Source organism: Panulirus ornatus, chromosome 9 (genome assembly GCF_036320965.1).
Source record: "Panulirus ornatus isolate Po-2019 chromosome 9, ASM3632096v1, whole genome shotgun sequence".
Classification (NCBI taxonomy): domain Eukaryota; kingdom Metazoa; phylum Arthropoda; class Malacostraca; order Decapoda; family Palinuridae; genus Panulirus; species Panulirus ornatus.
Genome location: NC_092232.1, coordinates 20,503,269 through 20,516,527, shown reverse-complemented (window position 1 = coordinate 20,516,527; position 13,259 = coordinate 20,503,269). Strand labels below are relative to the sequence as shown.

The following is a 13,259-nucleotide window of genomic DNA, read 5'->3' as shown; positions in this document are numbered from 1 at the left end:
TTTAAAGTTTTAAGCCCAATCTGATTTTAGTTATGCACCTGTAAGTTCTTTTAAGATCAGCTCACTTGACCACTTAAAGACCGCATGCCGACTAACCAACACTCGTTCGTCCGTTATCGTTTCGTTTGCCACAGTTGCCAATCAGGATATGCAGGCAGGACCATGCGAGTCCTCAAAACACAAACGGACTAACAATTATGTCTGTCGGGAAGGACGAAGACTATGAAAAAGAAATAGTCACCGAGTGCTCCCTTCCAAACTCTCCAGTAAGAGGATATTTTGCTTTGTGCAACAGCCTTCCACGCAGAGATAAATATGAATTACCTGATTAATGTTCAAATGGAAAAGTTAGAATATTAGTCACTTTATGGTAAAACACTTAAACCTTTGTTAAATAAGTTCTTGGTACCTTTAAACATACCGTAGTTTAGGATAATGCTTTCTTGTTGGTTAGCAAGAAAGCTTTCGTCGACTGAGTAATCTCTATATTTTTTGTTTTGTTTTCCTCTTGATCTGTTTTATCAACTGTTGGAATAAGATAAATATCTCGAAAAAAAAAATGAGAAAAACTAATCATTACGATCCTAGTCCCGGTAATTTTTCTTTCTGGTGATATTTCCAATTACCCGGGCAAAGAATGGAACCACAAACCATCACAGTCAACGGCATACAAAAGAACTGATGTAGAAGTCTTATCCATGAGCGAGAGGAAAGACTGTTTACAAACTATCTCTTTTTACTCAATACATCCACTCGATCAATAGTGACTACTCTAATTCCTTAATCTACAGAATACGACATGGAAAAACTGAATACTTCTATCTTAAAACAAAATTTCCCATCTCCTGCAAGTTACTTTATCCTGCCATATTTTCTGCTAAGAGAGAAGTTTCCTAATTTTCTTCATCCCCATTCCAGTGTAGATTTTATCTGATGAAGGTTTCAATGGTCTTCGACCCCAAGAGCCCAGGCTTAGTTAGGTCAATGGCAAATCATGGTACTGAAAACAACGGCATGCAGGCCTCTGTAGCTTTCACAGCCTGGCTGGTTTGATACAGAAATACTTATCCAGGGCACTCTTAAACTTCACTGTACATCCCATGGTGTTTCAGATGGTTACAGGTAGAGCACTGAAGTGTCTGAGGCCTAGATGTTTTAAGGTGTTCTCTCTATTTGAGCACCTTCAGATTTCTACGTGGTTTTTTAGTCTTACACGTTTGTCATCCCACTAGGATGTTATTTCCAAGTGTAAGTTGGGGACTATGCATTCTAAGATTTTCCATGTATAAGTAAAGGTATACCTCTCCCATCCGTGTTTCAGACAGTATAGCCACAGTGACTTCAGCCATTCTTAGTCATCTAGTTCCTATACACTATTACTATGGACAGTAACTGATCTGTGAACTTTCGGTTTCTGCAATTTTTCCTGCCTTGTAGCATGGTTACAGCACAGCAATATTCTATTAATAAAAGAATCACCCTATGAAAGTATCATCACTGCTTTTTCTTCCCTTTGAAAGTCTGCAGGTGCTACCCACTGTCCCACTAGAGGAGGCAACAAATGATTTGTTGTGTTCACACATTATTACTTCAAGGCCTCTCACGTCATTCACCTGGTGTCAGTCTGTCCAATATTCTGTATTGCTGATCTGTTTATTCATTCTCTAATCCTCTAATCAGTCATCAGTTCGACAGACATTAATACACTATCACTAAATGCCTACCGCTTCCCACCCCTGCTTTCTTCTCTTCAAAGAATCACTCAGCTGTTTCAAGGGTATTCTCAATTAATTAGGTCTGCTCAAAAAAATATTAATGGACTTTGTGTGGCACTAAACTGACATCCTGCACACCCATATTTCTAAATCTCTAACACAAATTAATTACCATGTACAAAAAACCTATTGTATATTTTGAAGATGACATTGTCATTTCAACAGCACAACATGCAATGTGTCAACAGACTTCAATCCCCCAAACCTGGGTTGGGTGCCCAAGCGCTGGGTTGGGTGATGTACAAGTGGATCCACAACACAAGAGCTACCATACTAACTTCCTTCCAAGATTGAATGAGGAGACCAGTTACATCAGATATGCAGTACTTCAGACTAAAAACATTACAAGGTGTGGAATAAAAAACGCTTGACTCAAAACAATTCATGGTCACTTTCCTACCGTATAACTGTTTTTGGGTATTCCAATGTGGTGTGATAATCAAGCACTATTTTTAATACAGCTGTAATGTTAAGTAACCAAATCCTAGCTGTTGTCAAATGTACGAAACATACCTTATCAACAACATTCTATTTCATCAAGCATATTTGTAGGAATACATAAAATTCCTCCAAAATTTTTTAATTCAATTATCTTTTTTATAAAGACAATTGTAACACATATTATTTTGGACACTTAGAGCTAACAATTATTACTAATGATGTAATGTATTTCTGGCACCTATATTCAATGCAGTGATAATAAAAGGAATTTCAAGTTTTCTAAAGAGTATTTCTTAATACATTTTGCATCAAAAAATCTGGCTGAACCCCAGGCAAGATTATTACTATACCTAATAATACTTTATGCAAGAGGAAATATTTCAGTTACAGTACTTACAGTATCATGACCCTGATTTCACCTAGCCTTGAAGGTAGCATGGAGTAGTCTTGAGAAGCGTTCTATCCCTGAAGAACAAGGCTACGTTGGGAAGCTGGTAGACAAAGCTTTTGGAAGCCGCAGCTCACACAGCCTGGTTGGTCTTGTACACTTTGTAAACTTTTATTTACCCACATTTCCCTACATTCCATCCCATGGCATTTCTGGTTATTGCAGGCAGTTTGTTGAAGAATTACAGCAATCATATATGCACCTTATCTTATCATGCCTATTGAATATCAGGTTAAGTCTTCAAGGGTCTTCTGCCCCAGAGCCTAGTGTGAGCCCAGGATATTGGGTTAGGTCACTAGTCAACCAAGATGTTGAAAGATGCAGCCCTAAAGCACACATAGCCCATACAGCTTGGCTGGTCTAGTTTTGCCCTATCCATGTGGTGGCTTCCTTAGAATGATTCAAATCTTCTTCTACTCCTAGAGTTTCATCTAACACCAAGCTAATATGATGTTCCTTTGCCCAAGTCAAGCTTTTAAAGGCTTTAACCATATCCTGACTGGTCTAGCAGCTAGGCCTTTATCTAATTTCTCTAAATTACAACCATAAAGTTGCAAAGAGAATTTTCAGCCTCCCCAGTGTGCAAAAAATGGCAATTTTCTTTTTCACGTGAGAATAGATGCAAAAAAAATAAAAACAATTCTCTTCTTAAGAATTACGACTTAACTATTCCTACCTAAAGAAAAATGCATCAACATACTGGTACATCTTCCATACAAAACTTGAGATACATTCACAAATATTCACTACCCTGTTGAGGTGCAGAAAATTATCAAAACCAATGTTTTCCTTACGAAATAGGACTTAATGGTAGTTTACAGCAAAATATTATCTATTGGATAGGTCAATCCTAAGTAAGGGTAGCTAACTCCAGCACTAAGACCCACAGGTGGCAGTGGATTCCATAGACATGGCAAGTCCCTTACAAAGGTGCACAACCACCCACTATGGTCACAAGCAGGTTACTGAGGCTCCCAAGCAGCTCCAGTGACTCATCCTTTGTTTTGGATGTCATCTATAACAAGCCACCAGAGCCTAAAATGTGAAAAAAAACTTTTGGCAAGAAATGAAGTTCACCGATTGATGGTCATAGCACCTTGCTGCATAAGAGTAGACTGACAGCCATAGCATCAAAAGTTTAGATAATTTCACATTACTATTTTCATCAGGCACTTAACTTTTCATGACTCTAAATCACCAATAAAAACACTTTGCAGTCAGTCATACAGCCTTATTCTATGTCTTTCTATAATATCAAAAGTACTTTAGGGGTACAACCTGCATCATAAGCATAAAAGTACTGTTGGCTGATTAGCTGAGGTGGTAGAGGCACGTGCATACCCAGATCAAGGCCATCAGTTCACTCAAGTGACTCCCTGAGTCATGCTTGAAATATGTGGTCAGCATTCACCCTACATAGCCAAAGTTTCCTTAAGTCTTTCCCTATTAACTTCATAACATACATACCAGCACATTTCCTTTTTTCTAAAACCTCTGTCACTGCCTATCTTAATGCAGCAACCTGGTCTATATACTCTTTTCCCTAACTAAATCTTGTTATTCAACTACAAATGTTTAAGTAATCCTATAAATATGATCAGAAATCATTATGTATCTTGCTAACTATACAATAAAAGACATACAGTAGGCAGCATAGTGATCAATGCCTTCTTCCATTAATCAGGCACATATCCATTTTTCCATCACATATTTTCAAAATCCACTTACATGTACTGTTCGTTCTATTATTCACCATCTTACCCCCCACTACATATACACCACCAGGTTTTTCTTTTCCAATACATTACTGCTCATCATCCTTTCCTCTGTAACGTCTTCCTTTTCCCCATACCTATTTCACACTCTTCTTAGCTCCAGTCTCACAGCAGTCGTACATTATTCCATTTCCACCTCTTACAATCTTCTTCCAATGTTGAGTGGTTTCCCAAACTAGTTTCATAAATCCTCACATTTCCCACAATAATTAGAGTCCCTAACCTGCAACCAAAGATATTTCCTTACTGGAATAACAAACTAAGCAGAATGTGCACATCAAATCTATTTGCATGCAGAGATGCTACTGGAACCAATAACTTCAATTTACTTACATTCATAATCTATTCCTCTAAGATTCCATTCCATCAAACAAATCTGAAGGCTAATCATCTACACCTGAGGCTAATGCGCCTTCTATGGGGATAAATTCAACAGAATTTGGATCCCCATTCCCAACCTCATACACCAGTTCCCAGAGATACACTTGCTGGCCACAAATACTAAGAAATACATATAAAAGTACTGAAGTCTGACTGACCAGGCACCTATCCCAACTCCTACTCTACCTCCCATTCATCCATGTCATCCATGAACAGAGTATCCAAATGTAGTCCATCTACTAAAAATGCAATTTTCAAACTAATGCTAGTGTCATCTGCAAATGAGGCACAACTGTTTTGTTTTTACTCATGTCAAGTGTGAGAATGAAAAACAGGTGGTGCACTGATTTTTCCACACCACAAAACTCTTTCCTGCAAAAGCAGCACAAACTGTATGATTTGCAACAAAATGTTCTCTGCTCATTACACAGTTATAGATCCATAGATCCACTTTACGAGTTATTTCTATCTCAAGCATTTTATGTGTTATGAAACCACTGTAATATCTGCCCAAGGCTTTTACAAAGTCTGTGTGCATTACACAAGCAGTTTGTTTACCAATGCCTCTATACCATGGAGATCAAGTTACATTATGTGAAGCCATTAGAAATACTATGAACTTACAGTGGAGAAACTTGGATAGGAACTGGGCATGTATCTTTGAAGTGTACCTGACCAGCCAGGATGTTGCAGTTACAAAGGCTTACTGGAAATGGCCTCCAACAGACTGATAGGGCAAAATATATGGTAGCATGGACTCCAACAGCCGACTGGCAGTAAAGCAATATGACAAAGTGATCGAAAACTGAGTCATGGAAGTGGAAGACATCTGAAAACATACATCATGAAGTATAAATACATAAGGTAAAGAGTAGTCGAAAATAAAAGCATAGTCCCCCCTGCCCAAAAGCCATGTTTTCTTAGGTTGTTTTACTGGTGGATCTTATGAAGTCAATCAAAGTACATCTGGTTAACCTAATGAAGTCTTCAGGGGTCTTCTATTCCTATGCCCAGGCTTGGGCCCTGACTGATGGGATGGGTCGTTCGATGACCAAGTCATGGAAGCTGCAGCCTGAAGGCCCACATAGCATCCACAGCCTAGCTGATCTGGTACAACTTGTAGGTATGCACTCTCAAATCATCTGTACTAAGCATCCCATGGTGTTTCTCATGACAGCTGGAAAGGTACTGAAGAGTTGCACCCAGAAGGTTTTAAGGTGTTCAATTTTTCTGTGCATAATGCATTTCTGGGTTTCAGAAGTAATAAGTTACAGTCCTCCATGCCAGTCATGCTACTAGAGTGTTATTTTCAAGTGTAAGCTGGGGAACCATAACTTTAAGGATTTTCCAGGTATAGATGAAAATATCCTTCTCTCGCCTGCACTCCAAAAAGTATACCCTCAGAGATCTTAAGACTAAAAAAAATTATAAGAACTGGAGCAGTGGATTGAATCAGGGCATGTGAAGCGTCTGGGGTAAACCATGGAGAGCTGTGTAGGTTTGTATATTTGTGTGTGTGGACGTACTGCCATTTCTTTCGTCTGTTTCCTTGCGCTACCTCGCAAACGCGGGAGACCGACATTAAAAAAAAAAAAAAAAAAAATCTTAGTTCCAGTTATAAGCTAATCATTTCTCTTACTGCTCTAATTCCTCCTTTATCATTTAGAGTTAAGTGATTTTTAGACTTTCTGGTATCACACACATGTCTAGGCCCTCTCCCTATAGATGATGGTATTCTACATTTCTTTACAAAACAATACCAGAAATCTGGCTCTGGAGCAGAGCATCATTTTATTTTTTCAGTCATACAAGTCCAATGGAGCAGTGACAAACTCAACGAGGCCAATATGTATCATGGGCGAACTGTCGTTTGAATCTAAAGAGTTGCAAATATTTATCCTTTGGGAGACTTTGGTCTCATCATAATACTTCTAAAGTAATCCACTCATTGCAAAGCCTTCTTCCAATAGGTCCTTTTCATAAATATATGTATATATTGGAAAGGATCACAATTTTGCGCATGATCAAGATATCCCTGAGTCCATGGGGAAAATGAAACACGATAAGTGTTTCATTTTCCCCATGGACTCATAGGAATATATATATATATATATATATATATATATATATATATATATATATATATATATATATATATATATATATTTTTTTTTTTTTTTTTTATACTTTGTCGCTGTCATATATATATATATATATATATATATATATATATATATATATTCCAATTTAGGGGCACCACAAAAATATTTCATGGACTTAAGTAAAAGCATACGATGCACTCTTTACATTTATTAACAGTAATTTACACCAGAGAAGCATGATTTGTTACATTATTCTTTTCCCTACAAAAAGTGATATAAGTGCCATCATGATCAAGTAATATGGTAGTACAGGATAAATCAACGGAACCTCAGTATCATACTCAAAATATTCCACAGGCACGGTCATCATCTTCCTTGTCATGTTGTCTGCATGCAGATGTAGGAACACATTCAACACACATTAAACACACTTAGTGAACAAACTTCCCCGAAACACAATGCTGACATTCCAATATCAAAATTTTTATTTAATTTACATTGAAAGTATCCTAAATTTAGGCAGCTATGAGAAGTTTTCAAGGGTTCTTTTGATTTCTAAAAGCGTTAACCTCACTTCTACCCTGAATTTTCCAAAGTTATCATAACCTCTTAATCATCATTATCTATTATTGTATTAAACTCAAAATTGCATTCCCTAGTTTAACTTGCATCTAACAGGCATGACGAGTACATTAATATGCATTTCTTCCAAAGCCATACATTATTTATGTGGCACTCCTACACTTGAATGCTTTCAAAATTTTTACATCTGCTTTTTCCTAGGTTTCATGTGAACTTTCATGTCTAAAAGTCATTTTCTTTCACTATTTTTGTCACAATAAGAAATTAGATTATGACTATACCACAGACTCCTCATTATATATAACTTTTACTCATAACAGTTTAACGCTTAAAAGATTGATTCAGTAGCATTAAATAACTATGGTGTATGGTATGTCATTCATAAAGTATATATATATATATATATATATATATATATATATATATATATATATATATATATATATATATAAATAAAACTATGCCTTCAAAATTATGTGTATCTTACCCTTTGAGACAACACTTTCCCATAATTTTGCAAGAAGTATAATTTGCTGGGTTACTACATAAGACAGGATGGACCATGACTTATTCCTGTGGGTAAGGTTTGGAATCTGTATCAGCATGGCTGAGTACACAAGACACAAACATATGTCATGGTTCAGGACTGTTTACAAATGGAGTGTCAATCATTTGAGTTTCATTAAGCAGACATAAAAAGTACAGTGCAACTAAGTCATGATACAATATGCATATTCATGAAAGCATTCTAGATAGAAAAAAGAAAATATGAAATACAAAAACATCATGAAAACATGGATTAGTACAATTCAAGTACAAATCTAAATGTGTCCCAGTATCTGTGAAAATAAAAAGGTCCTTTGGACCCATCTTATATGACCCTGGCAACTCAAGCAGCCCATGGAGGGGAAGAGGGAGTAGGATATTACAAGAATATTGATTATGGTCAAGAAAAACACATTTGTACTGACATCATCATGCTCATGCACCAATCTACCTTCTCATGGGGAAAACCACTTGTGCAAAGAACTGGACATCTACTGGCAACTATGGCTCAAAGCCCTGGTTTTAAGTGGAATCTTGATAAATGAATACTGAAGAGACTATAAAGTACTGAGCAGCGTGAACGTGGAGAGAGCTGCGGCCCGGCTCGTCCAGTAGTCTTCGCCGCTGGCTAGAGTCGCCGCCGCCGCAGCTGTCAACATGCCTACGCCCACCTCTACTTTCCTCACTCTACCACACACTTTGGAAATAGGTTGATACTCTATAAGAAACTCACCATTATGTTCTGTAAATATGTTAGCTCCTGTAGTGCGTATCTCCCGGCCAGACCGATATTTCGCTTTACTGGAACGGGTTATTGTACCGCTGCCCGAACCAAGGTGCCTCTCTTTCCCCTGCTGCCCACCCATCTCGCTCACCGCTGGTATCACTCGCACTCCCTAGCTGCACATTTTAACACTGGATGCACTGATCACACCCTCAGACGTGTCTTAACATTGCTACACAACACTTCCACTTTCTCATATATTAGAAATCACTGTGAAACCACTTTAAACACCGCAACATTCAGCCATCTTCGAAGCTCATCAGCGACTACAGATTTGGCCAACAGATGGCGGAGTAAACAGTAGAACAGCTGAGCATCGCCCCAAGACAACAGGCGCATTTGACGTTTTATATTTTGTATATAAAATATGAAAATAAAATCAAACACCCCTCCAATTACTTACTTATGTGTAAAAAATAAAATTTTAAAATAATATGTATTCAGAACCTAATTTTCTTTATATTTTCTTATAAGTTATTAGCAAGATCTTTTTTGTTCAAACACTCCTGTGATTCACACCCAGACACGAACGCAAGGTGTCAGATGGTCGGAGGATAGTCCTAAAAAATGATTTAAACTATGGTATGCATTGACCCATGCCCATTACAAAGTTTTTCTAGGAAGTCATGTGCAATTTTTGAATACTGGAAAATTATCACTAGATTATTCAACAGCTCATTGTTTATATGAAAATTAATCCGATCTGGTAAATAAACGCTCCAGCAGCTTTAGAGTATAGCTTCATGTTTATCATATATCTTCATAAGATACTAAATCTTTTCGAATTCTGGTCGATCCGAACTGTAGTACGGTGCAGAGTCTGAAGTGATATTCACGCAACAGAGTAAGAAATCATGATTCAAATCTTAAGGGGAAACTTTATTTCGAGGGCACTTCAGAACAATGTCAGGGGATTGACAGATAAACAGAAGAAAATTACAAATCGTTGTACGTGTTAACGAAAAATAAACAACGCATCGTGGCTGGCCTGACAGTAAGAACGCTGCTCAGATGATTTTACAACTATGGATTGAGAGAAGAGTAAGAAAACATGCTTACACATGCTACCTATAAATTCGTTCAAATATACATGATCTATCAACTGCACTCAGCTTTCAAATCACCCACGTATATCCACAATTTAAGTCGAATGTATTCCAATAAAGAAAGACTTCCAAAGTACACTTTAATTTTCGTACATAAAATGACTTTACTGCATACAATAGTGAGAAAAGAGAATTTCCTTGCATCAACATCTGAAATACTTCTCAACCTGACCATTCCACTGACTGATATTTACTTTGAAAGCTTGTTGCTTCAGCTGTACTGCAGTAGCTTCACCAGCCTATGACGCCAGAGTTGCGTTTTACAATACCATACCATTTTTAGGTTTTCATCCATGTGCCTTTCTTTCTGTATCTTCACTCTTCACCTCTCATACCTTCATGCTTTCCTCTTTATTTTCCTAACTCCAGCGACACTACTCGAGCTACCAACATATACTGTTTTTATCGATTTTTTCTTACCCATTTGGAAAACGGAAAACTAAGGAATCACATTTGAGCTGGAACGCGCATTCCTTGAATGCAAACTGTTTGCACAGAGCACAGTACAGTGAACACAATGGTAAGAGTACCCGCGGCAATGGTGGCCTGGCTTTTGACATAGACCTCAAGAGTCAAACTTGAGGCCAGGGTAGCCTGCCCATAGGTCAGATTCCAGGGTAAAATAAGATATTCCCATTCAGTAAAATTCCTAATGAACTTCCTACTCTCTACTTTATGTAATCCCATAATCCTCTTTACTGATCACTACTCCTAGCAACCTCCACTCATAAACAAACTACTACGTTCTTGTACATTCAGACAGATACCATGGGGTATGCAGATCATGCTGTTCTCATAAGTTAATCAAAGGAAGAAACTGATCAAATGATGAGTTTCTTTCATGACGTGAAGAGGAAGAAAATGCTGAAATTGCCTGCATGATCATGGATAGATCTTGCAACTTATTTCATCATTCTCCTGTTGTACTTCAGTATCAATAACAATAAAGAAAAATCTGCAAAGTGTGTGATATTTGTATAAATGGAATAGTAGTTTCCTATCTCGCTTATGCTTCATGCGATCTATATAAAAGAAAAGCATCATCTGGATATAATAACCATAGTAACTTCTATTCTATTCCTACATGATTTTGCAGCACATTGCTATCACCCATTGTACACTCACCCCATGAAACGTCCAGTTTAACAAGACAGTACACAGTCATGGTGAAGTTCCGCAATCCTGCCATACTCCCTTATCAACCACAAGCTTCTCACACATACCATCCTTCACTCTCACACAAGCTTTACCATCACACAAGTTCCTTTACTGTCACACAACCGTCACCATCATACAAGTTCCTTTACTCTCACACAAGCGTCACCATCACACAAGTTTCTTTACTCTTACACAAGCGTCACCATCATACAAGTTCCTTTACTCTCTCACAAGTGTCACCATCGTACAAGTTCTTGACGGCACTCAAGAGTTTCCCCATGTACACACTATGAAGCACCAAACTTCTCAGAGACCATGTCCATTTACGATGATTTGTTTAGCGTAAATCCATAAATGCTGTAGCTTATTTACCTTTCCAGAGAAAACCTTTTCCACTAAAGTGCAAAAATCTGTCCCAAACACCATCTTCCCTTCCCAGGGCCAGCGTGTTCTTCATATAGCAAATGTTCACGAATCCGTGGGGGTGGACCAGACGAAACCCCACTTGTACATACCTTGCGGCTATTCTGTGAAGACATTACGCAGTGGAGTAACTTGATCCGTCAAATACCAAAGGTCGGCTGCTAAGTCGTACATACATTTTGAACGATAGGGGACACTTCGAGCTTAACTGTCTCAGATCTAAAGTATGGATATTATATAAATCCAATGATCCTGCATAGTATATCCTATAAAATGCACAAAGTGGAAGCCAGGGAGTTCACACCACTAACATAATCATTACCAGCTGATTCATCCATCGGGTATGTTGCAGGAGTTGTCGCTCTTGATGTGGACGGAATGTTTGGACTTTGATATTTCGTGCGTCAGTGATATTGTTAAAAGGGAAGTTTATCATTAATCTTTATTATCTCTCTCTCTCTCTCTCTCTCTCTCTCTCTCTCTCTCTCTCTCTATATATATATATATATATATATATATATATATATATATATATATATATATATATATATTTGTGTGTATGATTTTCTAATTTGTTTTAACTAACTACGATGTTTACTTCCACAGGATGCGTGAGGAGGAGAGAAAGCGTAGGATGTACGATTCCGACCCCGCGGACCTACCCGTGGCCACCCTTCCCTCCAAGAATCTCATCAGAGTGATGCTCTTTACGAAGGCCATAACGCGTAGCTCTCCAGATGATACTGTAGCGCACCATCTAGTGGTAGCACAGCAGCATCTTCCACATGATCATTGTCTGTTCTGCAGTCTTGAAAGACACAACTTCGACTAAAAACACACGAAAGCGTTCACAAATGGAGGGGTGATGAACGTGCCAAACTTCATCAATAGTTCTTCCATAATGTTGTCGAATTCATTCCCTCCTCTGGAACTCTAGTCTGATGTGTTCCCTTGGGGATCTGATCAAGGGAAGCAGCTGGAGGTAAACTGGGCTTTCGTCGGGGGTTAAGTAGCAGACACAGAGTAGAAATTCGTGGAGGTTTGCCTGAAACGAGAGGAAAATGTAGGGATTATGTTAACGAGAAGTGGTGAGAGGAAATTGGAAAGACGGAAATTAAAAATATGCATCCTCTTGATCAGATGAGACGGTCAGCTGACAGTGAACATGAACAGTGTATGTCTACGTACAGCAGCCGCTCTCCATAGCAGTAAAATTTCACTTAAGGAAGACGGTGCCGCAAAAAGCTGTCAGCGAGGGGTGATATGACATTGCTGACGAGTGTATACACTCCTGACATCAGCTGACGAATACCCCATCTCCTGACGGCTATAAAGCGTGAGCAGGTGGTGATGGACCTGCTGTGACGACTCGTGCAAATCTTCAGATGGAGAGGAAGAAAGCAACCCGCCTGCTATACAAACAAACAAACAAAAAATAAAGAAAGAAATGAATGGTCCACAAATTTGAGGGATGTAGCGGTCCACTTCCCAGTGGGATGAGACTCGTGCACTGTGTGCGTGTATATATATATATATATATATATATATATATATATATATATATATATATATATATATATATATATATATATATATATATATACACACACACACACGAATATAGTGCATATGGACGCGCACATCCGCATAACATACAAACCTCCAACAGTGAGAATCGAACCCAGGACACCTGCGTAGCAGGCGGAAGCACTATTGTTAGGGTATATCTATCTATCTA

General features: G+C 38.1%; 1 protein-coding gene across 6 annotated transcripts in view; it reads right to left on the bottom strand.

The window, feature by feature from the left end:
• Positions 1-11,828, bottom strand: part of Abl (tyrosine-protein kinase Abl) — a 400,776-nt gene extending 388,948 nt beyond the window's left edge. Inside the window, exon 1 of one of the 6 annotated variants that reach the window (XM_071664774.1) lies at positions 8,784-11,828. In XM_071664774.1, coding sequence (XP_071520875.1) covers positions 8,784-8,916 — 133 coding nt within the window. In that variant the 5' untranslated portion in view covers positions 8,917-11,828. The remainder of the gene's footprint in view (positions 1-8,783) is intronic. The other 5 variants (XM_071664769.1, XM_071664771.1, XM_071664770.1 and 2 more) reach the window with 5 other exon arrangements.
• Between the last annotated feature and the right edge of the window lie 1,431 nt (positions 11,829-13,259).